The 20,390-nt window shown below is 50.9% G+C and overlaps 1 protein-coding gene across 1 annotated transcript in view; it reads left to right on the top strand.

Annotated features, from left to right (window-relative positions):
- Positions 1-20,390, top strand: part of CAPZB (capping actin protein of muscle Z-line subunit beta) — a 125,586-nt gene that overhangs the window by 96,220 nt on the left and 8,976 nt on the right. The window contains exons 5-6 of the mRNA XM_006924500.2: positions 11,445-11,586; positions 12,010-12,126. Coding sequence (XP_006924562.1) covers positions 11,445-11,586; positions 12,010-12,126 — 259 coding nt within the window. The remainder of the gene's footprint in view (positions 1-11,444; positions 11,587-12,009; positions 12,127-20,390) is intronic.

Consider the following 20,390-nt stretch of genomic DNA (forward strand, 5'->3'; position numbering starts at 1 on the left):
GGGAGAGGAGCGGGGTGGGGAGGCATATTGTGTTCTTCCTTGCTTTGGGTCTGAGATAATCTTCAAAAGCTTTAATTAGCTTTTCTAATCAGCCCTTCTTGTCTGGAAGAAGTTTACAGAACAAGACAAGGCTGGTGCCCCGTGGCAGTCCCAGAGGCCCACGAGCCTCCCCGGGAGCGGCCAGGGTGCTTAGTGGATGGGCCTTCCCCTGGCCCGCTGCCTCCTTTCGCTCTCCATCCCTCTGCCATTTACCATCCGAGCAGCGCTGGCCCTGGAAGGGCGGGGCATCCATATTCCTGTGTGAAGAAGTTCATGGCCATGGTTTTCTGGGTGCCTGAAACTCCTCGTTCCCAGCTGTCTTTCAGACCGCAGGCCCCGGGCTCCTAGCGGCTTTGCCCTCCTTGAACGGGGACACTGGGCCTGGGGAACTGTAGTGTTTCCGTCCTGGTGGGAGCTGTAGAAAGCAGGGCAAGATTTTCCAAAGAAATGAAAGTAGGAGAAGTCTGGGAAGCAGATATCTGCAGGCAGGGGGCACAGACACCTCCCTCAGAAGTCTCTGATGCCTCCCACTGTGTCTGGGCCAGGCTGCAGAACTGGGAGGGTTTAGGCTTTGAGGGGGGCCTGGAATGAGTCTGTGTTCTGCCCTTAACTCGCTGACTGACTTGGGGTAAGTACATACACTTTTGAGCCTGTTTCCTTATCCGTTTAAAAGGTACCTGGGCTGAGGGGTCCGTTCAGTGAGGTGCTGTCCCTAAGGCTCCCTTCACACCAACTTGTCACGTCCACTTGGTGACCTTCAAGCTGTCAGTTTAACAGGATTATTCTAATTTTACGGCAGTAATCTTATAGATGTCTTGTGTTCTGTGCGTTTATGACTATGCACGTGGGGTCGTTTGGGTGCGGACATGGCGAGGTAGCTGGCTGCCTGATGTTACCAGCCACATCAGAGGGCTGTGGGTTCTGGTCAGGGCTTTGCCACCAGCCCACACTGAGACCTCAAGTAAATCTCTGTCTTGAAAATGGAATGAAGTAGTTTCCATTTGTGGTGACGGGAGGAAGAAAACTTATGACCATTTCACAAATATTTACTGAGAACCTGCCATGCTCTGAGCACTGGGGGAACAGGCACAGGCTCTTGGAAGCTTGCATCTGGTTTCCTTGGGACTTCCCACTCCACCACCGATGGCCGCTTCTGCCCTGTGTCCTTTCACTAGAGTAACTCAGCTCGACTCTGTGCTGAGTTCTGAATCCTCTTAGTGAATCACAGAATATCAGGAGGTCTCAGAGAACCTGCGCTCAGCCGTGTAACCTGGTGGGCGTGGGGGGGTCAAGGGTGTAGGGTTCGCTTGGGCGAAGTCCTGAGAGCGTTCCAGGTTGTGTGGTCAGCGAGTGAAGACCGGAGCAGGACATGAGCAGTGGGGCGAGGTACACAGGTCCTCGTCAGGCATGGGCTTTGGGTGTCATTCTCAGTGCATTGGGAAGGGTCCCCCAGGGGTACATAGGACAGCTCTGACTTGCATCCTAAGAAATTCATCCATAAGCAATTGGCTGGATTGGAGAGGCCGAGAGTGGAAGGACCTTGCTTGACCCAGACTTCCCTTCGTGTGGCTACTTAGTCTCAACTAATTCCCTTAGTCTGGCCGAGTGAGCTCTGTAGTTTGTTACCCAGTGCCTCCCACTGCCAGAAATAGCCAGGCCAACCTACCGTCGGTCTCGAGCATTAGGGCCCCACTGGGAAGTGGGTGAGAGTGCTGGGCAGAGTAGGCACAAGGTAATGGGAGAGTTGTTCAGGTCAAGTTCTGGAGCTGGATGAAACCTGGACCATTTGGTGCTTGGCACATCTGCCCTCGCTCCCTGCCCCTTCAGATAGGGCTCGGTGGCTCACGCCGCATAAGCCTTTTTCCCTTTGCCCAGAGGTGTAGGGCCTCTTCCCAGATTTAAAGGTCTGCCGAAGGCACCGCTTGCTGTGACACAGCTAGTGTTCCAGGGACAATGGAGTAAAGACAGAAGTGCCGAGTGACTTTCAGCTTGTCGGCAGTGCAATTAGTATTTGAGTTTTCACATATATTATTTGTATCCCAGCTGTGCGTTCAGAGGGTCTCTGAGAACCCCGCCTGCTGCTTGCCACAGCCTTGGGCTTATGCGAAAGTGCTGGAAGCAGTTAGTGGGGAAACCCAAGTGCACCTCAGGTGTGTTATTTTAATCGACAGGGAAGACAGGTCCACAGAAGCCCTGTCAGCTTTCTGGGGCAGTCGGCTCTGCTTCCTGCTCTCGGAGTGTGAGTTTCAGCTCCCTTATGACCACTCGTCTCATGCAAAGGTGTCTGCTGCCGCTTCTGGAACCCCTAAGGAGTAGGGCTAGATAAGCCTGCATGTCGCCTCCCAGCCTGGAAGCCAGTGATGGAGCGTCCACTTCAGGTCCCCTTCATCTGGCTTCCTAAGGCTGCAGGCCAGGCTGGTTGCCTTGGCGTGCTCTGTTTTTATCTGCTAAAAGAAAGTTCAGTGGAAAACAGGAGTGTGCTGAAGACAAGTTCGTTTACAAACATGATCCCTGAGTCAGCATCAGAGACCCATTCCTGCAGAATTCTTGGGTTCCCAGAATCGTGTGGCACACGGCCACGCTTTGGGTTATGCAGTTCTATGCGTCGGGGCGAAGGTACCTTCTGGAAGCAAGGACCAGCCCCCTCCGCTGGCCAAGCTCCTGCCAGGGACTCCGTGCTCCCAGGCTGCTTCCTGGGCTGCCACCAGAGCCCTTTTTGGGGACGCTGCTTTGTGGCAGCATCGCGGATAGGTGGTCTTCCAAAGGCTCAACCGGCAGGCCCCAGCTGCCTCATTGAGGTGGAATGCGCCCTCCCATAATTCCCAGGGCAGGGTGCTCAGTGGCGTGTCCCGGATTCTCAGCCACCCCATACCCCACTTCCTTCCTTCTCTGACTTTCTCCTCCCCCTTGAGGCAGCATTGTGTACAGTGGCCTGGTTGCATGTGTGTGTGTGAGTCACCTAAATTCAACCTCCCAGACTGAACCAGGGCCACATAGGGCCAGCCGCACCCCAGATCCAACCCCAGCTCCCCACTTCTCAGCTGTGTGACTTGGGCACATTCCTTTCTCTGGGTTTCAGTTTTCTTAACTGTAAAATAATGTATGCCAAGCCCCTGACCCAGAATAGGTCATCAAAAATGGTAGCTCTTGGGTGATAGTGACAGCTTTGAAATTCCAGAAGCCCTTGACCATCCACGTTCCCATGAGGCGAGCCAGGCGGGGCCGGCAGCGTTTCCACAGGTAGTCGGGAGGGCCAGAAGATGGTGCTGTGCACAGACAGTTTGGTCAGATCCCAGAGCCAGATGGGCAGCCCCTGCAGCGGCACCTTTGTTTCCAAAGAGGCCTTCATTATTTCTCTCCAAGTAAAAAAAATAAAAGCCTTGTAAAGAGAGGCCCTAAAGTGCCACAGCCGCAGTCCAGATGTGCACGTCTAAGTGTAACTGGCATTAAAGTCGCACATGCCTAAGCCCATTGGTATGTGTGCTCAGGGGGTTGTTGCACCTGTGCGTCCTGGAAGGAATTTCCACAGAATACCTGTCCCATGTCCACGGGCAGACTCTGAGACACGTTCCACAAATTGTGATAACAGCTGGTCTCAACACACAAACACGGGCTGTCGGGTTTCAGTGGCAGAGCTGGACCGGCCAGCACAAAGCCAAGCATTGATCTTTCTCCATTTTGTGCGGAGCCAGCCCCAGCCCCTGGAGCTGTAGGTAAGGGACTGTGCTCACAGAACCAGCAGGACCTTGCTTCATGGACAGTTCAGAACATGTGAACGTTAGGAGAAGGGAGAAGGTCTGCCCTTCTTAGCCAGAGAGGAAGACCCTTATGAAAACGAACAGCCACCAGCAGTTGCATCCCTGCCGTGTGCCAGACTCCATAGCCAGGATTTGCAGGCCACTGTTTCCTGTGCCCTTCTGTGTGCATCCTTGAGGTGGTTTGACAGATGCACCGTGAAGGGAGGCGGGAACAGCAGTGTGAGAGAAGAGCCCACAGTTCCCAGCCCCTCGGTTGTGGTTGTCACCCTGCCTTCTGCAGCTGTCTGCGGGCTTTCCAGGAGCTGCGCCCATCAGGCGTCCACATCCTCCTGTCCACTGTTGGACAGGAGATAGCTTAGCTTCTCAGCAGCGGCCAGTTTGGAGCCAATGGAAAAGGACTGTTGTTGGTCTACACTGCAAGGAAGGAAGCCAGATTTTAGATGCCTCCCCAAACAAATTGGAGATTTCTCTTTTTTACTTGGGGTGGAATTGAGTCGTTACCACTTGGTAGCTAGAGATCGTATTTTCTTTTTTTAGCTGGAGGAAACAAAAAGGTATTGTTTGGGGGTAGGACCTTAGCCACAGGTGGAATGGCTCTGCCTCTGGGTTTTAACCTCCCTGTCCTTGCTGTAAAATTACTCATCAAGCATGGGAGTTTCTGTTTGAATGAGGGACCGTGTGACCTTGTTATTGTCGGTTGTGACCAAGTGCGTGTCGTGGTAAAGTGTCCTTCATGACCATTTATCACAGGTCTTATACTACTGTTTAGTGAGATCTTACAAACAGAACAAACCACATACATCACAGAAGGACATAGAGTAGGGAACGTAATCCCGTGGAGTCTTACAGCTTTGGATCTTTTAAGGGCGGACGTTCCTAGCTTGGCACAGGATAATAGAGAGATTCCACTTGTTTTAATTGCACTGACATTTAAATTTTTAGTTTGAATTCTTTGTTTGGCATTTCAGTCAAGCCCACCTCCGATATCTCCCTCATACACCCTAGCAAGTCCCTTCTTCTCCAGTAGGAATTGAGGCTGTGGTCACTCCCCATCTTTGTACTGTCCTCCAACCTGAAACAAGTGTTCGGACCATAGCCGTCCTTCCAAGATGGCTGTCACCTTCCCCACAAAAGCATCGCTCCAGGCTACCGTACTCTTTCTAGAAAGTCTTAGAATCCTGAAGTTCAGAGAGTTGTTCCACACAAAAGATATATTGAAATGGCAAAGCTCTGTTTGTGAGAATTAAAGCAGATTTGAGTGGAAAGTGATATTCTCTGGTCCAGGATAGCAAGTTCTTATAGGACATGGGAGACAATGTCACGACAACACCTAAAAAAAAAATAATTTTACTTGAGATGACTGCAAGCTCAGTATATGTCGATATGAGTGAGGCGTGTTGTCAGGAAAGCTAATTTAGTCTGCATTCCTTGATGGAGTGGCAGTCTCTACTCCAAGATGTGCTGGTCTCTACACTGGCTTATTCATAGTCAGGGCATTGATTTCTGTTGTCATATAACCAAAGGGACTTAAAATCATGTCTTGTGAGGAATAATATGACAGGAAGGCCAGAAAAAAGAAATCGGGGGGTCATGTAAGCCATCTGTAGATATTTAAAAGGACTACATGAGGAACGGACATTAAGTTCTGGTTTTGTATGTTCCCAAAGGCAGTAGGTAGAAGTTCTCACTCAGGTCCAACAAGAACTATTTGAATTGTTCAAAACAGAAATGTTTGTCCTGGAAATGTAGTGAGTTCCCTGTCCCTGGAGGCATGTAAGCAGTTTTGACCCAGCTTGATTAAGCTGTTAGACATCTGCGCTGTGGTGCCCAGTCTGCCTCATACGGCCCTGATGCAGCCACCAAATCCTGGACGGTCAGAGCTGGGAGAGACCCTAGTGAGCCCCTGACCCAGCTCTTTCACTTTGCAAATGAGAAAATGGCCTTTGGCACCACACTGGTGCCAGATAAACACATTCCTTTCCTTCTTGCTTTTATTTAATGAAGCGACTGCAAAAGTAAACCCTCACACTCCAGCATCTAGGGGGCTTACCTTATGATGCTCCTTGACTTGTCCGAGTTTGGGGGTGTCTGCCTGTACCTCTGCATTGCAGATGTCTTTGCATTTGTAGAGGTCCAAGCCTCCTGGCCAGCCCCGTGAGGGCGGCCCAGTCCGTTTGTGGCTAAAAGATCATGTCTGAGTGAACGCAAGAAAGGCCTGCTCCCAGCAGGTCTACCCTGGCTTTAGTTCTTTTGTGGAGGGTCATGGCCTGTGTGACTCATCACCTTTTAGTGGCCTCTGTTTTAGAAGCACAAATCCGGCTATTCTCCCAGGAGGCGATTTGAAAAGGAGAACTAAAGACCAATTTCAAAGTCCATTCCGGCCCATCTTTCCTGTTGCATTTGCAGCCCAGCGTTGGCCAGGACTGGGAATTGGTGAATTCATAGCTACAGCTCAGATTCCCGAAACAAGTTTCCATCTTAGGTCTCCTCGCATTCCTCGGCCTCAAACACGCCATAAAGCTTTTGGAGCTGAAGTATTTTCTTTTCTTCTTTCTTTTGTGAAGTAGGTCATTTTGAGTGTGAAGTATTATGTTTTCCCCTTTTTTTCTCCTTGCCCCCAGAAGTCCTGTGGTTGAAGAGTAATGGGCGTAGAATCTGTACACGTGACTATGACATTTATTCAAGTGGAAGAGTGGCTTTCAGGGGGAAATGACACAGAACTCTGAGAAGAGGAGAATTACTGACACATGAGGCTTTTAGTTTGATCCAGGTTCAGGGATCTGACTTGTGACAGAGAATAAATTCGACCAGATGCTTAATTGTAATTGGGCGTGCTGATAAATAGCCCCACCTGAGAGACTTGCCTTTTGCTCCAGGCTCATCCAGCGCACAGGTGACCCTGGTGACCTGATCCTTTGGAGGTTATGACACCTGTATCTGCCTGTAGTAAATAACATACTATTTTTCCAATGATGGGACTTAACAGAGCCAACCCAGGGTGGCCCCTTCTCCTCAGCCCCAACTGTCGGAATTCTCTGCAGTCCATTTGCCTTAGGAAATGTTAATGTTTACTGGGCAGGCCTTGAAAGCCACCAAGACTGTTTGTAGAACCAGTATCATTCAGTTGAAGGAGCTCTTTCTCCGGAGGACACCAGCGCAGAGTTTTACTCCACTTGTTTGTGGGTCGCTCTGTCGTCTCCCCGACTCCTGACATTCCTGGAGCTTTTGGAGGCCCCACCACTTCATGGTTTAACTTTTTCCAGGGTGGCTTCTCCACAGTCTTCCCTCAAATTGTCCCTGTGTGGTCAGGCTGTAACGGGTCATTTATCCTCTTTACGGCGTGTGTGGATTTCAGGCCCAAGAAAAGCCCTTGCTTTCATCTTTAAGCCTCCACATTTCAAAGATGTTCTCTGAGCTGCCCGCTTGGTCAGAGGCCACTGCAGGAAGAGAGCCTTCCCTCTTGAGCCCGAGTGAGCTCAGCCTGTCCACCTCCCTCTCTCCTTGGAGAGCTGGAGATTTTGGAATGACGGAGCGCGGGCAGGGCGGGCCTAATCACTCCGTAGCCGGCTCTGAGCACCGGGCTGCATTTGATCATTTATTCACACGGACGTGCAAGGCTCAAGAGCAAGTTGCTGGCGATGGTAGAGCCACCTTATTGAAATAGCATGTTAGCATTTAAACAATATTAATACTATTTGACTCATTAAATATACAAAGGCCAGTTAAAGTGCTTCCATGTGTGTGCTGTTAGTTCTGGCGGGCAACTCCTCAGATGGCTTTATGTGGTTTCAGACAACATTTTAGCACATTCTTAAAATACCCACAAAAGCCTTTATGTAAGAACTCATAAATGTGAACCACATAAAAATTATTTTTTTTCCTGTTTCATGTCATTATGATCAAAGTACAGTAGGTAAGAATAAATTTTAAAAAACTTGTTGAGGTCCTTCTTTAATTAATGCTTCACGCGCAGAGCAAAGCCATAAACCATGTAATGGGGGGGCTGTCTGTATGCCCCACAGTCACCTCGTCACCAACCGGGCACGCAGCGGTCCTGACAGCGCTTGTCGGAGAGGCTGGTCTTTCTGGGAGATTCCGAAACGGCCCTTTCTGATCCCTCGGTCCTCTGCTCCCTTTGTCTTGGAATCTCGGGTTGAGACTTGCAGCCGCTCGAGTCCCTGGAGATCCCTTTGGGTGGATGGAATGCAAGTCCGTTCCTGAATTGTTGTGTTGAGGCCATACCTGTGGAGCTGGGTTTCAGCACGTCCGTGCGCCCCACCTCGGCAGGGAACGCCCGGCTGGAAGAGGGAGCAGAGTCGCAGTGAGGTCCACAGCATCACCGCTGACTCTGCTGCTGCCATTTCTTTATTAAAAGTCAAATTGACTGTAAATTAGGATACTACCCAATGGAATACTATCCCAGCTATTAAAAACAATTACGGAGATCACGTGGCTGCATGGAAAAGTGTTAAATGATTCTATGCCAAGTGAGAAAAGCCGAACTCAACACAGTGCCATTGCTGTGCTTACAGTTACATAAAAATTATGCATCTGGACAAAGACTGGACGGGAATTTGGAAAAATTAGGTTTATAGGATAAGTCGATATGTGGTGCTGTGGGCTCATTTTTAAATTTCCTTTTTTTAATAATGTTCTTGCAATAAATTTTTTAATTTAGGGGAACAGTAACCCACGTGGAGGTCAGAATCGAGGTTTGCATTTTTGCCTCCTTTGTGTCCAGTGTTTTGAAGCTTTGGGCCTGGTCAGTGTGGCCCACAGGGAAGCGGAGCAAGCCAGGGAGAAGCTGCCCAGATGGGCGCCAGGCCACGGGTGGGACGTTGGGGTGGAAACGGCTAGTTACACCTTATAAAACATTCATGCTGCTGTTTTATTTTTCTGGAAGAAAACAAATCTCATGGATAGGACTGAGGGGGATCAACTGTAGGCCACCTGGCTCTTTTGAACTGGTCGCTGGGTGGTGTCGACAGGGGCTGTCAGGCCACCAGGATCTCGCCTGGTTCCCTTCCAGGGCGGCCTGATCCGCGCGTTCCTGCAGCGCACTGAGCAGTGAGCCTTCTACAGGGACACTGCTGCCCTGATTTGGGATGGCGCAGAGGATTGGGGCCGCAAGCTGTGAGGGGCGGAAGCATGAAAATGCCCGCTGGGCTTCAAGCCTTCATTTCAGGATGGCCAACGGAAGGAAGGAATTACTGGGCCATCCTTTATGCCAGCACAGGAAAGCCAGGTTTTTAAAGTTGTTTTTTCCCCCTTTGATGTGAGGCTGCTCTCTCTACAGACTGAAAGGGAAAACCGAGTGGGAGAACCCAGCCATCTGTCCCCAGCAGGACGGGTGTTCACAGGTCTGCTGTGGGCTTCTGCTCCCTCAGTGGTGTTGGGGTGCCTCCTAGTGAACTTGCAAGCCACCAGAATCCAGGATAACAAGGCTGGAAAGGCACCTGGACCCCTGCTGTGAACTCACCTGAGCCCTGCAAGGGTTCCAGTCTAGACGTGACCGATGCATCTCCACATGTCCCAGGAGCATTCCAGCATGGCCCGTGTGCCCAGCTCCCTGTGGAGCTTGTCCAGAGCAAGATGGGGCCTTAGGTCCTAGACCAAAATGCTTATCTGTTCCCCTCCCCTGTTCCAGGGAGGATGTTTTTGTGTGTGTGGAAGGGGGTGGGGAGGGGGTTTGAAAAGAGATTTGGAACAAGAGAAAGGAGCTTCCTGCGTGCCCACTGTCAGCCGATTTCCTGGAGGTCAGCTGTGACAGCACTGAGCTCTGGGCCCCCACAGGTTTGTGTGTCTGTGCGCACGCGCGCGTGCGTGTGTGTGTGTGTGTGCGTGCGCGCGCGCATGTGTGTGTGCACGCGCGCGCGTTCGCTCGTGCTTTCCCCATCACAGTGCCACTCCGCGTTGCACTTGTCTGGCGCCAGACCCCTCCGCATTCTCCATGTGACTGACATTTAGCCCTGGGGCCGGCATCGTAGCCCTGTGGGCCTGCCCTCACCCACCTCCCAGGCTTCTTACCAGCGGGGCATAGTTGTGAATTTCATTTGACAGCTTAATCGTAGTGGAAGGTGCAGGGATGGAGCCGCGGGGACAGGATGTAGTGGTGACAGCAGCGGGCCCCAGTCTGCTGGAGGAACCCTAGCTGGATGGGGTGAGGGTCGGGAATTAGAGCAGGAGGATAATAGAGCCGCCTGCCCGACAGCTCACAGGCGGAAGGCTGTCGTTCATTCGTGAGGAGGGGCCGCTTCCTTGGTTTGATTGTCCCTCAGTCACACTCTGGTGTATACTGACCTTTACACAAAAACTTTTTAGTTTAAGAAAAAATACTTTTTAGTTTGAAGTAGTTTCAGATTTACAGTAAAATTAGCAAAAAAAAAAGTACAAGTAATTCTCATATTTCTTCACCCACATTCTCTAAATATTAACATTTCCCATGTATAATCTTATTATATACTAGTTTTATTGAGCTATAATTCAGACATGTTTACTTTTAGTACTTGTTTTTGTTCTTAAAATTAATAATCTTTAGTCTTAAAATTAATAATAATCTTTAATCAGATATCTACTTTCCTATATTGTTTTTGTCTCTACAGTGCTAAGGACAGTTCACACATTTGGTATCTGGTGGTCCTTCCTCAATAGTTTTTGGGTGGATAAACACAGGAACGGAGGGGCAGGGCTGGGACCCATGCCCACGATCACCACAGCGTGCTGCCTGCCTGCTGTGCTCATCTGAGGTCACACTCCTAGCAGGTCCCAGAGTGTGTCTGCCGCACCGTTGAGCAGAGGTTAATTGGGGTCAGAGAGGCCACAGGCTTTCTGGTAAAGAATGTGCTCGCTGCCACCAGGCAAGATTTTTCCAGTTTCCGTTGATGATCAGCCGACTCGGAAGCACTGTGTGCACATTAGCTGCTGATCCGCCTTTGCCTTCTGAGCTCCTCGGACCTGTGCTCACGGCGTCCTGACTCCATCACCGCTGTTGGCTTGGGTCTCTTGGATTTGGGAGCCTAGCCTGATTTCCTTTTCCTCTTGCATTTGATCTTAATTAGGAATTTTCTCATTTTGGCCCAGGCCTGAGGAGGAAGCTCCATCCCAAGCTTAGCCCTTCATTCTTGGAGATTGGGTTGCAGCAAGCTGCTCTGGAAGACCACAGAAGCCCTGGTGTGCCCGGGCTCTGGAGAGTTCTTAGCTCCTGTACAGAATAGCTATTGCAAAAGATAGAGATATCGGACAGTCACGATGACTCAGTGGTAATGACCCCCACTGAGTGTTATACATCAGACACTTTGCTGGATCCTTCATCTGGGAGGAACCTGGAGCTTGGAGAGGTTCGATAAATTTGCCAAAGACCACAAAGCTAGAGTGTGTGGCAGAGCTCAGCTCGGATTTCATCATGAGGACTCCTAAGTCATGTTCTTTCTGTGACCCCCCCCCAAAGGATGCTGTACCCCCACTCCTGACCAGTGGAGATTCAGGACACATGCCAGAATCAACCCTGGGATCATTGCAGGGAAGGTCCTTAATGCCACATGGACACTTAGGCAATCTTTGCCCAGTGATAGCCCCTGTGACCTTGGCTCATAGTCTGTGCTTTGACAGGTTTAATGTCTAATGAGCACGCGGGCCTGTTTCCTGCAGGTATTTTGAAGGCGGCGTCTCATCTGTCTACCTCTGGGATCTGGATCATGGCTTTGCTGGAGTGATTCTCATAAAGAAGGCTGGAGATGGATCAAAGAAAATCAAAGGCTGCTGGGATTCTATCCACGTGGTGGAAGTGCAGGTACAGCTCCCCAGCAACTGGCAGCCCAGGGCCTCCGAGAGCAGGTGCCACACCAAACAGTGTAGCCCCCCTGCCCCTGCCCCTGCCCATCCTCTAGTAGATGCTTCTTGAAGTTGAAGGGGAGAGTACTGTGATACATACATAAACCCACCCCTGTTAATTCCTAAAAATGCCCGAAGCCATTTGGCTAACGATGAGTCAAGACTGCAGTAGTCATTCATGATAAACATCCCCAAAGAACCAGTGATACACGATTGCAGATTCAGTCCCTTTGAAAACCAGTTGGGATTTTATAAGAAAGGTGATGTCATGGTGATGGCTAAGGAAGGGGCATGTTAGAATGATCCTGAACTTGGGGGCCACCTCAGCTTCTCCTCAGCTCGGGGTTGCACGCAAGGCTCTCATCTCTGTCTCATCCCCCAGGAGAAATCCAGCGGTCGCACCGCCCATTACAAGCTGACCTCCACAGTGATGCTCTGGCTGCAGACCAACAAATCCGGCTCTGGCACCATGAACCTCGGAGGCAGCCTCACGAGACAGGTAGAATTGCCGGGGCCCACAGGTGCCAGCCCCAGAAGTGACAATGTGGAGATGAGCGAGCAGTTGTCCCCGCATGGGTGTCCTAGGGCAGCCCCGTGCCTGACGCAGTCTCCCCACAGGCCTGCGGGTGATTCCTGAGGTTCCATCATGGGAGGTTTCTTATTTGGGTCTGGGTGTTTATATTATAAGGTTCCTGTGATGTTTAGGACATAACACTGATAACATCTTAGAATGAATGAATTTCTCAGTTGTGACTTTTAGACCAAGTGTTGGGATTAGGACTCTTGGTTGCAAGTGACAGAAGTAAAACTCTGACTTAGCAGAAATGGAAACGAGTCAGTTCACATTACTGAGAAGTTCAGGCGTCTTTCAGCGTGGCTGGGCCCTGGTAGTCCGGAGGACAGAGCTCTTCTTTCAGAATAGGTTTACCATGCCCCAGAAATGTCTCGCTGGCCCAGTTTGGGTTGCTGGTCCATCACAGGATCATCTCCTGAGGGTAGAGGGGAGGAAATAGTTTGGCCAGACTTGGCTCATGTGACTACCCATGGTACCGTCGATGGAAAAGGCGTGTTGCCGTCCTACAGTAAAATCTGGCTGCCTTTCACAATAGAGGGAGGGGTGGGTGTGAGCAAGCAGCAGCCCCCCGGACGCTGAGAAGGTGCTTTCTGCAGGGATAGCTGATGGACATTAACCTGCAGGTGGGCTGGGCAGTCTGAGGAGTGATGGCTGAGCCAGAGGGTCAGCCCAGATGGTTGGCGACAGGCTGCTGGGGGACAGTAGCCAGGGTCCGCGAAAAGGAGAAAAAAGGCTGTGCTGACAGCCGAAAGGATACAGAAGCGGGAGCGCCTGCTTTAAGCATCTGCGTGGATCTGCCAGCCCCCCACGCAGGTGCCTGGAAGTGGCCGGAAACTAACCGACGCTGTGGCAAGACCCGCTCTCTGCTCAGCTCAGGTCCCCGCACAGCAGCGCTCCAAAAAACAGAGCTGAACGACAGTCACCAGAATCCTCCAGTGTAGGCCCAAGCAGGTTGCTTGAGTCGCAGGATCTTGACATTGGAAAAGTTTAGAAGTCACTCCCAACCTGACGAGACACCTCCTGCCACCTAAGAGACAGCCCATTCCATTTAGGTCAGCCTCCATAAGAAATGGCAACCGGAACAGAACCTGTTCTCCAGAATGGGGCCAGGATTGCCTTGGCTGGCACCTGACGAGCGTGCAGTTGATAAGTGGCCACCCCCTGGCACCCCCGCCCTCATCTCTTTTCTCATGAACCACTGAAGGTCTAGGGATTTCTCATTCTGTTCTTGTGCAGTAAATCTTTTTTTCTTAATGAGATTTTACATTTATCCTTCCGTTTTGTTTTTATCCACTCTGCCGTGACAGTTATATTGAATCTTGGGTTCAGTCATCCAGGTGTTAACTGTTCCTTCTGGCTTTGTTACTTATACATTAAGATGACACTGTGTCTCGTATTAATTAGCTCAAAGCCAAGTTCAGAGCCCTCTAGCATGGCTACCAGAGACTGTCTTAGACGGAGGCGTCAGTCCAATAATCAATCATCTTTCTGAGAGTACTTTTCTTTACGGTGAACTTGTTTAGCCAGCTATAAATCCACTGTCTAAGTAGGGCTTCATATTTTCAAACAAATGCCCTTTGAGCTCTCTGTGGTTGAATGCCGCCTTCCATCTCCCAGTTGGCTTCCTGCTTTAGTAGGACCAGGTGCCTTCAGGCTTAGCTGTGGTTTCTTTTTCTTCACCCTCATCAGGGCTCTCCCCATGTCCATACCTCAGATTCTTTTGTGCTGTGAGAAGCGATGCTTTGCTCATTTTCCATCTCTGTGGTCATGAGCAGCCCCATCAGGCAGGTCGCCTCTCCAGGAGCCTTTGTCTGCAACTCCAGGGCATCTGTGTCTTGCCACTCACAGCCTAGTAGTCCAGGACCAGCATCAGCTTCAGCATCACCAGATTGCTTCTCAGAAATACAGAGATCTTGGGCCCTATCCACACCTACCAAATGGGAATCTAAATTTAACAAAGTTCTCAGGCTAATTTATGTGCACATTAGAATTTGACAAATGTCACTCTTTTGGGTTCTGTACCCAATTTCATCATGGGGAGGGTGGTGGTCCCCATAACACCAACAATTCTTCAGACACCAGCAGAGTGTCCTACAATTCAACTTAATTCTGACACTACATGAGGACAGCGTCAGATCCCACAGGTTAAGGGCGCGATTTGACAAGACTGCTCCGCAGCGGGGTCCCCCACCCCACTCACCTCCATCTCCCCCCACCCCCCATCTCAGACGCTAGTTGCAAATGTAGATTGTCACGTGTGCTTCTGATCGACCAGCTATAAATCAGAGGTTCCCACATATCCTTCCTTAGGTTCAGTTAATTTACTAGAGCGGCTTGCAGAGTTCAGAAAACTCATTTACTCACTGGATTAATGCTTTATGACAAAGGATATTAAACGATACAAATCGACAATCAGAGGTATAGGGTGTGGTCCCAAACAAAGGAGTGTCTGTCCTCGTGGAGTTTGGGGCTGGCATGGTGGCACTTGGAAGCATTCTTGTTTCCATCCTGGAAGCTCTCTGAACCCCAGCCTCTGCGGGTTTTTATGCAGGCTTCATTACATAGCCGCGGTTGATTAACTCATTGGCCACTGGTGATTGATTTAACCTCTAGCTCTTCTCTACTCCCTAGAACTCTATTCATTGTTGGTTCCCCTGACAACCAGCCCCCATTCTTAGGTGTTTTCCAAAAGTCACCTCATTGACATAAACCCAGTTGGTGGAGAGGGGCTTGTGATGAATAACAAGACATCCGTTTCACCTTTATGGCTCCAAAGCTTTTGGTTTTTTTGTTTGTTTGTTTGTTTGTTTGTTTGTTTGTTTTTTTCAGGAACTGGGGACAAGAGATCAAATATTATAACAAAAGATGCTCCCATTGCTCTTACTGCTCAGGAAATTTCAGTGGTTTTAGGGGCCTGTGAGCCAGGACTGTGGATGAAAACCAAATGTGTAAGAAATATATTTTGGTCCTCTGAATGACCAAATATATATTTCTTGTAAATCACAATATCACAGCTACTCTGTACCTTCCTCTTGCCTGTCTTTTGCTTAGGTGTCATTAGCAACCCATCTCCAAGATGTCCCTTCCAGGTGGAGGTGTGTCTAGTCAAACTGGGAGCTTGGACTGGAAGGTGCTGCCTCCCCCAGAGCAAACTTGTCATATCTTCTACTTCAGATGCTGCTTTAGGCATCTAAGCAGGTTTAGGGCTCTTGTTTAAGGACCTTGCCAGCCCCCTCCCAGGGGCAGGCCTTGTGCCAGTGCAGGGCAGCAGGGTGCTTTGCGTAAAGGGAAGAGAGTGCAGACTCAGTGGCACTTGGCCCCAGAGAAGTCGATGTTGGCAGAAACACAGCACCCTGGAGAACCTCCTCGGAGGGAGCCACCTTCCGTCTTTGTGAAGGATTCCTTTTAACATCAAAAATTGATTTCAATAAGATTATATTTTTACTAGCCATTGATAGAAGAAGTATATGCCAGGAAGGATAAATTTAGTAACACTTAAGTGAATTTGTATTCTAGTCACAATAGCATCTTCATGCATTTGAAAAATTGTAGTGCGGGGCCAATGTGTTGCCGGCCAGCACGCCTCGGATGTGTATCTGAGCCTTCTTGCAAAACCTCCATCGCCTCTGCTGTGTCACGGGCCTGCAGCCACAGGGATCTTGGGGGCCCCCTGCTCTGGCCTCTGGGCAGGGCTGTCTCCATCCCTCCCAGAACCAAGGCTCAGGCTCCCCTGGGGCAGGGCCCATCCTTTTGCATGGAAATGGGCCCTTGTCTTCCAGGAACCGTTGACCAGGGAGAGGGCAGCTGAACACCCCCACAGCCAGCTCTACCCCCCCGCAGCCAGCTCTACCATAGCCGGCCTCCCCCACACCCTGCCACCTGGGCAATGGTGGAAAATCCTAAATTTGTATCCGGAGACTGTTTCCTGCATCACTTACCGCTCTGAACTGTTTATAATTCCACCCGGTTTACAGTGACCTAGACAAATATTTAATCCTCAGCCTTCCTAATAGTTTAAATCAGAGCTGTCAGCCCATGGCCCGGGTCTGGTTCCGGCTTGCCATAAGCAGCGCCTCCTGCCAAGCCAAACAGGCCTGATGAGTGGCTGTCCTCAGCACACCAGGCCCGGGCCACGGGCCTTGTTTGGATTGCCTTGTGCTCTTGGGCTTTAATGAGGAAATTCATGCTTCTGTCATCATCCTAACGGCCGGTCACATAACTCATCCGAGGTGCATTAAAGCTGGGGCAGGTTTCCAACGTAAGTAACTGTAACAGGAGGGGCAGGGACGCAGTGAGGGAGACAGGTCTAAGTTAATGATGCGCAGCTTCTGAGCAAACGGGAAATGAGGGCTGTGGGTTTAGCTGTGTGTCCCAGATGAGCCTTGGAGAGACGTCTGTGGTTGCTTTGAATGGGAGATGAAGGGGTTCCAGAAAAGTTGAGCAAATCGGTGCTAGAGAGGGAACATGCGTGCATGGGCTGTCTCTTTTGAACAGATTGTAAGCAAGATAGTTCTTCCCATTTAACAGATGAGGAAACTGAGGTTCAAGCTATTGTCATTTGCTCACGGTGATTTATCTAATAAGAGGCAGAGCCAGGATTTGAACCCAGATTTGTCTACCTTTAAAAAAAAACAAACAAAAAAAAAACCTATTTCCTACCACACTGTCTTTTGGTCTTAGTCTGTCCCCTGTGCCTGGCATTCACTAGATGCTAAATAAACATTTGCACAGAAGTACATTGAGCAGTCAGGTCAGCATAGACAGCACAGTACCCAGTGTGCACACAGTGACAATCTGTTGGCAGCTCCTTCTCCAGTGACCAGTGTGGACAGCTGTAGTGGTCCCAGAAACAGGCACCACAAGTGAGGCCAGAGCTGTGGAGCCCCGTGGAGGGGTCAGACCCCCTGGGAGTGTGCTCAGCATCACCCTTTGGGTGCCTCCTCCATTGTGTTCTCCTGTAGGAAGGGAGCAGACCACATGAGATGACACAGTCACCTCCAGAGGTAGTAGGAGGGTTTCAAGATTTTTAGGTAGTGGACTGATCTGATCACATTTGTTTTTAAAACAAATGGTTCTGCCAGTGACACAAAGGGTGGATTGACAGAAGGAGGCTGTTAGAGTCATCCAGGACAGAGGTGAGTAGGGCCTGGATGGGGGCAGCCCCAAGAGGGCTGGAGGGGCCAAGCTGTGGTCAGTGAAGGAGCTGGTGTCAGCCTCAAGGCAAGAATTAATAAGGGCACAGGCAAGAGGAGTGGAGGAGGGACAGGATAGGAGACATTTTGGAATAGAGCGGTCAAAGCTTGGGGTGCTCCCTAGGTTGTGAGCAATGGGGGCCTGAGGAGTCTTCCTCACTTGAGTCCCTCCATTAAGCCATACTTGCAGTGACCTAGGCCTTGGCTCCTCTGGAAACTAGGCCTCATCGCGGTCACACACTTATTCTCGCTGCTTCTCGCTGCACGTGAGTCAGGGAGGAAGGCACTGTCTCACCGGGCCCATGGTGCCAGGCCATCCTGGCCAGCGATCAGGAGCACTCCTCAGCGGGGGCTAGCGGGCCAGCACCCAGTTCTCCCAGCTCCATGTCCAGCGCACATAGGCCAGGCAGCCTGTCGAATTACACACCCCATCACCACCACCCCTGAGACATCCTGAATTACTCTTCTCTGGGCATGGCCCCCACACCTAATCTTACTGGGGGCTATGGCTTGGGCTTGATGGGGGTGCTCTCCTCAGGCTCCCGCCCCCTCCTCTCTCAATTTGGGTGGGCTGTGGGCGTGCAGGTGACTGGGTAGGAGCCCTGTGGCACAGGCTTTCTTTAAATTATTGGTAAATGTAACAGTAGCTTACTGCTTTCACACTGGGCGTGACACACCCCAGAGAGAGGGCTCAGACCCAGTATCCCCCAGGCAGCACTCCCCTCAGTGCCCTCACCCATCTCCTCTACTTTGGCTTTTCCTTCTGCCACCCCCACCAAAAGATGTCCCTTGGGGATGTCGGCTGGAGAGCAAAGCAGATAAAGTGTTTCGGCAGATAACTGCAGCTGTGGGAGGAAGGGCGAGCAGCGGTCTTTGGGGAAGCCATCACAGCCAGATGGTGCCAGCCTCCCAGGAGAGGAAGGTGGAAGGTGCCCTCTGGCGGACTGCCACCGGGCCCCACTGGAAGCCTGTGGAACAAGCCAAGTACCAACCTGCCGAAAAGGAAGTTGCATTGAGAGGTCAGTCGTGTGTGGCAGCCGGAGACGTGGGAAAGAGGCAAGACCATAAATCTCTGGAAGGAGATGCAAGGTTTCCAAACCGGGGACAGGCCGTGCAGATGTTCGTTTGATTTTTTTTCTTTTTTTCGGATCCTAAATATTTAGAAGCGAAGGTGGAATGTTTTGCCAAGTAGGGAGATTAGGCCGGTGATATGCAAGCCGAGCTCTCTCCCCACTCAGTGGTAGGCGCCCCATGATGTATCTTCAAGCACAAAACTCCAGCCAAGGCACCTGCCCAAGTGTCACCGCAGGGAAGCCTTCTTTGCCTCGCATTTGGCGATTGGGCCACGTAGTAGGGTTTTAGCAGGTGGAGGGGAGCAGAGGGAGGCCGGGCCAGGCAGGGTGTTCTTTCTCACTGGGGGAGCGGGGGGCGGGGCGCGCACAGCTATAGCTACAGCCATGTTCCTTGTGTTCTGAGAGGTCGCCTGGGTTCAGGGTGGAGATCCTGCAGCAGTGCGTCTTCTCGAGTGGTGTGGTTTGGGTCGGATGACCTGGGGTGGAGTGACCCAGTGCCTGGCTGAGAAGGAAAGCTGCTGTGAGACTGCCTCCCCGCGGCCGTCTCACCACGAAGGTCAGGCAGGAGAAGAAGGGACCACAGATCCGAGAGGTTTGGGGTTTTGGGGGTGGGGCGGATAAGATAGGGATGGACACTGCTTAGAATTTCCGAGCCTTGGATTGTGGTTTGTCTTTGATTTTTCTGGTAACGAAGGTGGATGAAGTTAAACAAAGAGATCTCATGGTGGAAACAGATTTAGGGATCATCCAGACCTTGGTTCAGATCCTAGCCTCGTCCCTTTCCAGCTGTGTGACCTGGACAGACCACTTTCCATCCCTGAAACTCGGCATTTTCACCATAGAGCTAATAATGGCTATTTGGAAAGATTGTCGTAGAGTAGAAATACAGAACCATTTTGACACGTAGTTTATGCTCAATAACTAATAGCTATTACTGCTACTACCCCATATCTTATAAACAGAGACTTTTTCATCTTCTAGAATATATATAGTTTTAGGCTCAATTCAAATCGTCCGAAACTGCGCAAGCCAAACCTTCCTTGAGAGGCTGTCTGACCACTGTCTTCTGGCTTGACAGCACATTAAGACTTGGTCTCTGGCCCGGCTCCTAGCCGAGCACAGCCTAGCAACCAGGAAGACGTGGCTGGCTCCTGCCCGAGAGCCAGGTCCGGAAGAGGCCTGGGAATGCAGCTGCCGTTCTGCCAGGCATCGTTCTGGGCGCTGTGCGGATATTAGCTCATTTAGTGTGAGGTAGGGGAAGGGAATTCAAGGCTTAGACAGGCCAAGGCCCTTACCCCTGGGCTGCAGAGTGGGGGTGGCTTCCTTCACGGCCCCACCCTCCAGGTTGTACTCCCTAGACGATGCTGTGTGGCAGTGGGAGGTGGTGTACACCCCTTCTGAGGAAACGAGCCTGCTTTCCAAATCCTTGCCTGTGTCCTTCTCACATCCCTGTACTTGATAGGGACAAGTGGGCCAGTCAGACTTTAGACTCGGTTGGAACCACTTTGCGGAACATCTGTGTGGCCACAGCACATAAAAATGTTTTCCCCTGGCAGCCACTCTCATAAGGATGTAATAATATATGCATTGCAAAAGTAGTTCTATTTTTGGTGGGTCAGCATTGCCAGCAGGCTGACCTTGACCAGGTGTGTGTGGAGGGAGTCGGCAGGGCTGTGAGCGGGGAGCTCACTTGTCCGTGTGTGCCAAGGCCTCTGCCCCAGCACCCCGCCCACCTTCTTCCTTGCCTCCCCTGGTCCCTGCTGGGCCTGTTCATTGGGTTCAGATTCCCTGCCACAAGCTTAAGGGGCCCCTTGTGTCCTCCTGGGGCGTTAGTCTGCTGGAGACCAAGTCTCTCGCTTTCCCCTCCCTCCACCCCTTCCCGCCTCTTCCCTTTGAGCATCCAGTGGCTTTTCCAGTGGCTTCA

This window comes from Pteropus alecto, unplaced genomic scaffold, assembly GCF_000325575.1.
Source record: "Pteropus alecto unplaced genomic scaffold, ASM32557v1 scaffold39, whole genome shotgun sequence".
Classification (NCBI taxonomy): domain Eukaryota; kingdom Metazoa; phylum Chordata; class Mammalia; order Chiroptera; family Pteropodidae; genus Pteropus; species Pteropus alecto.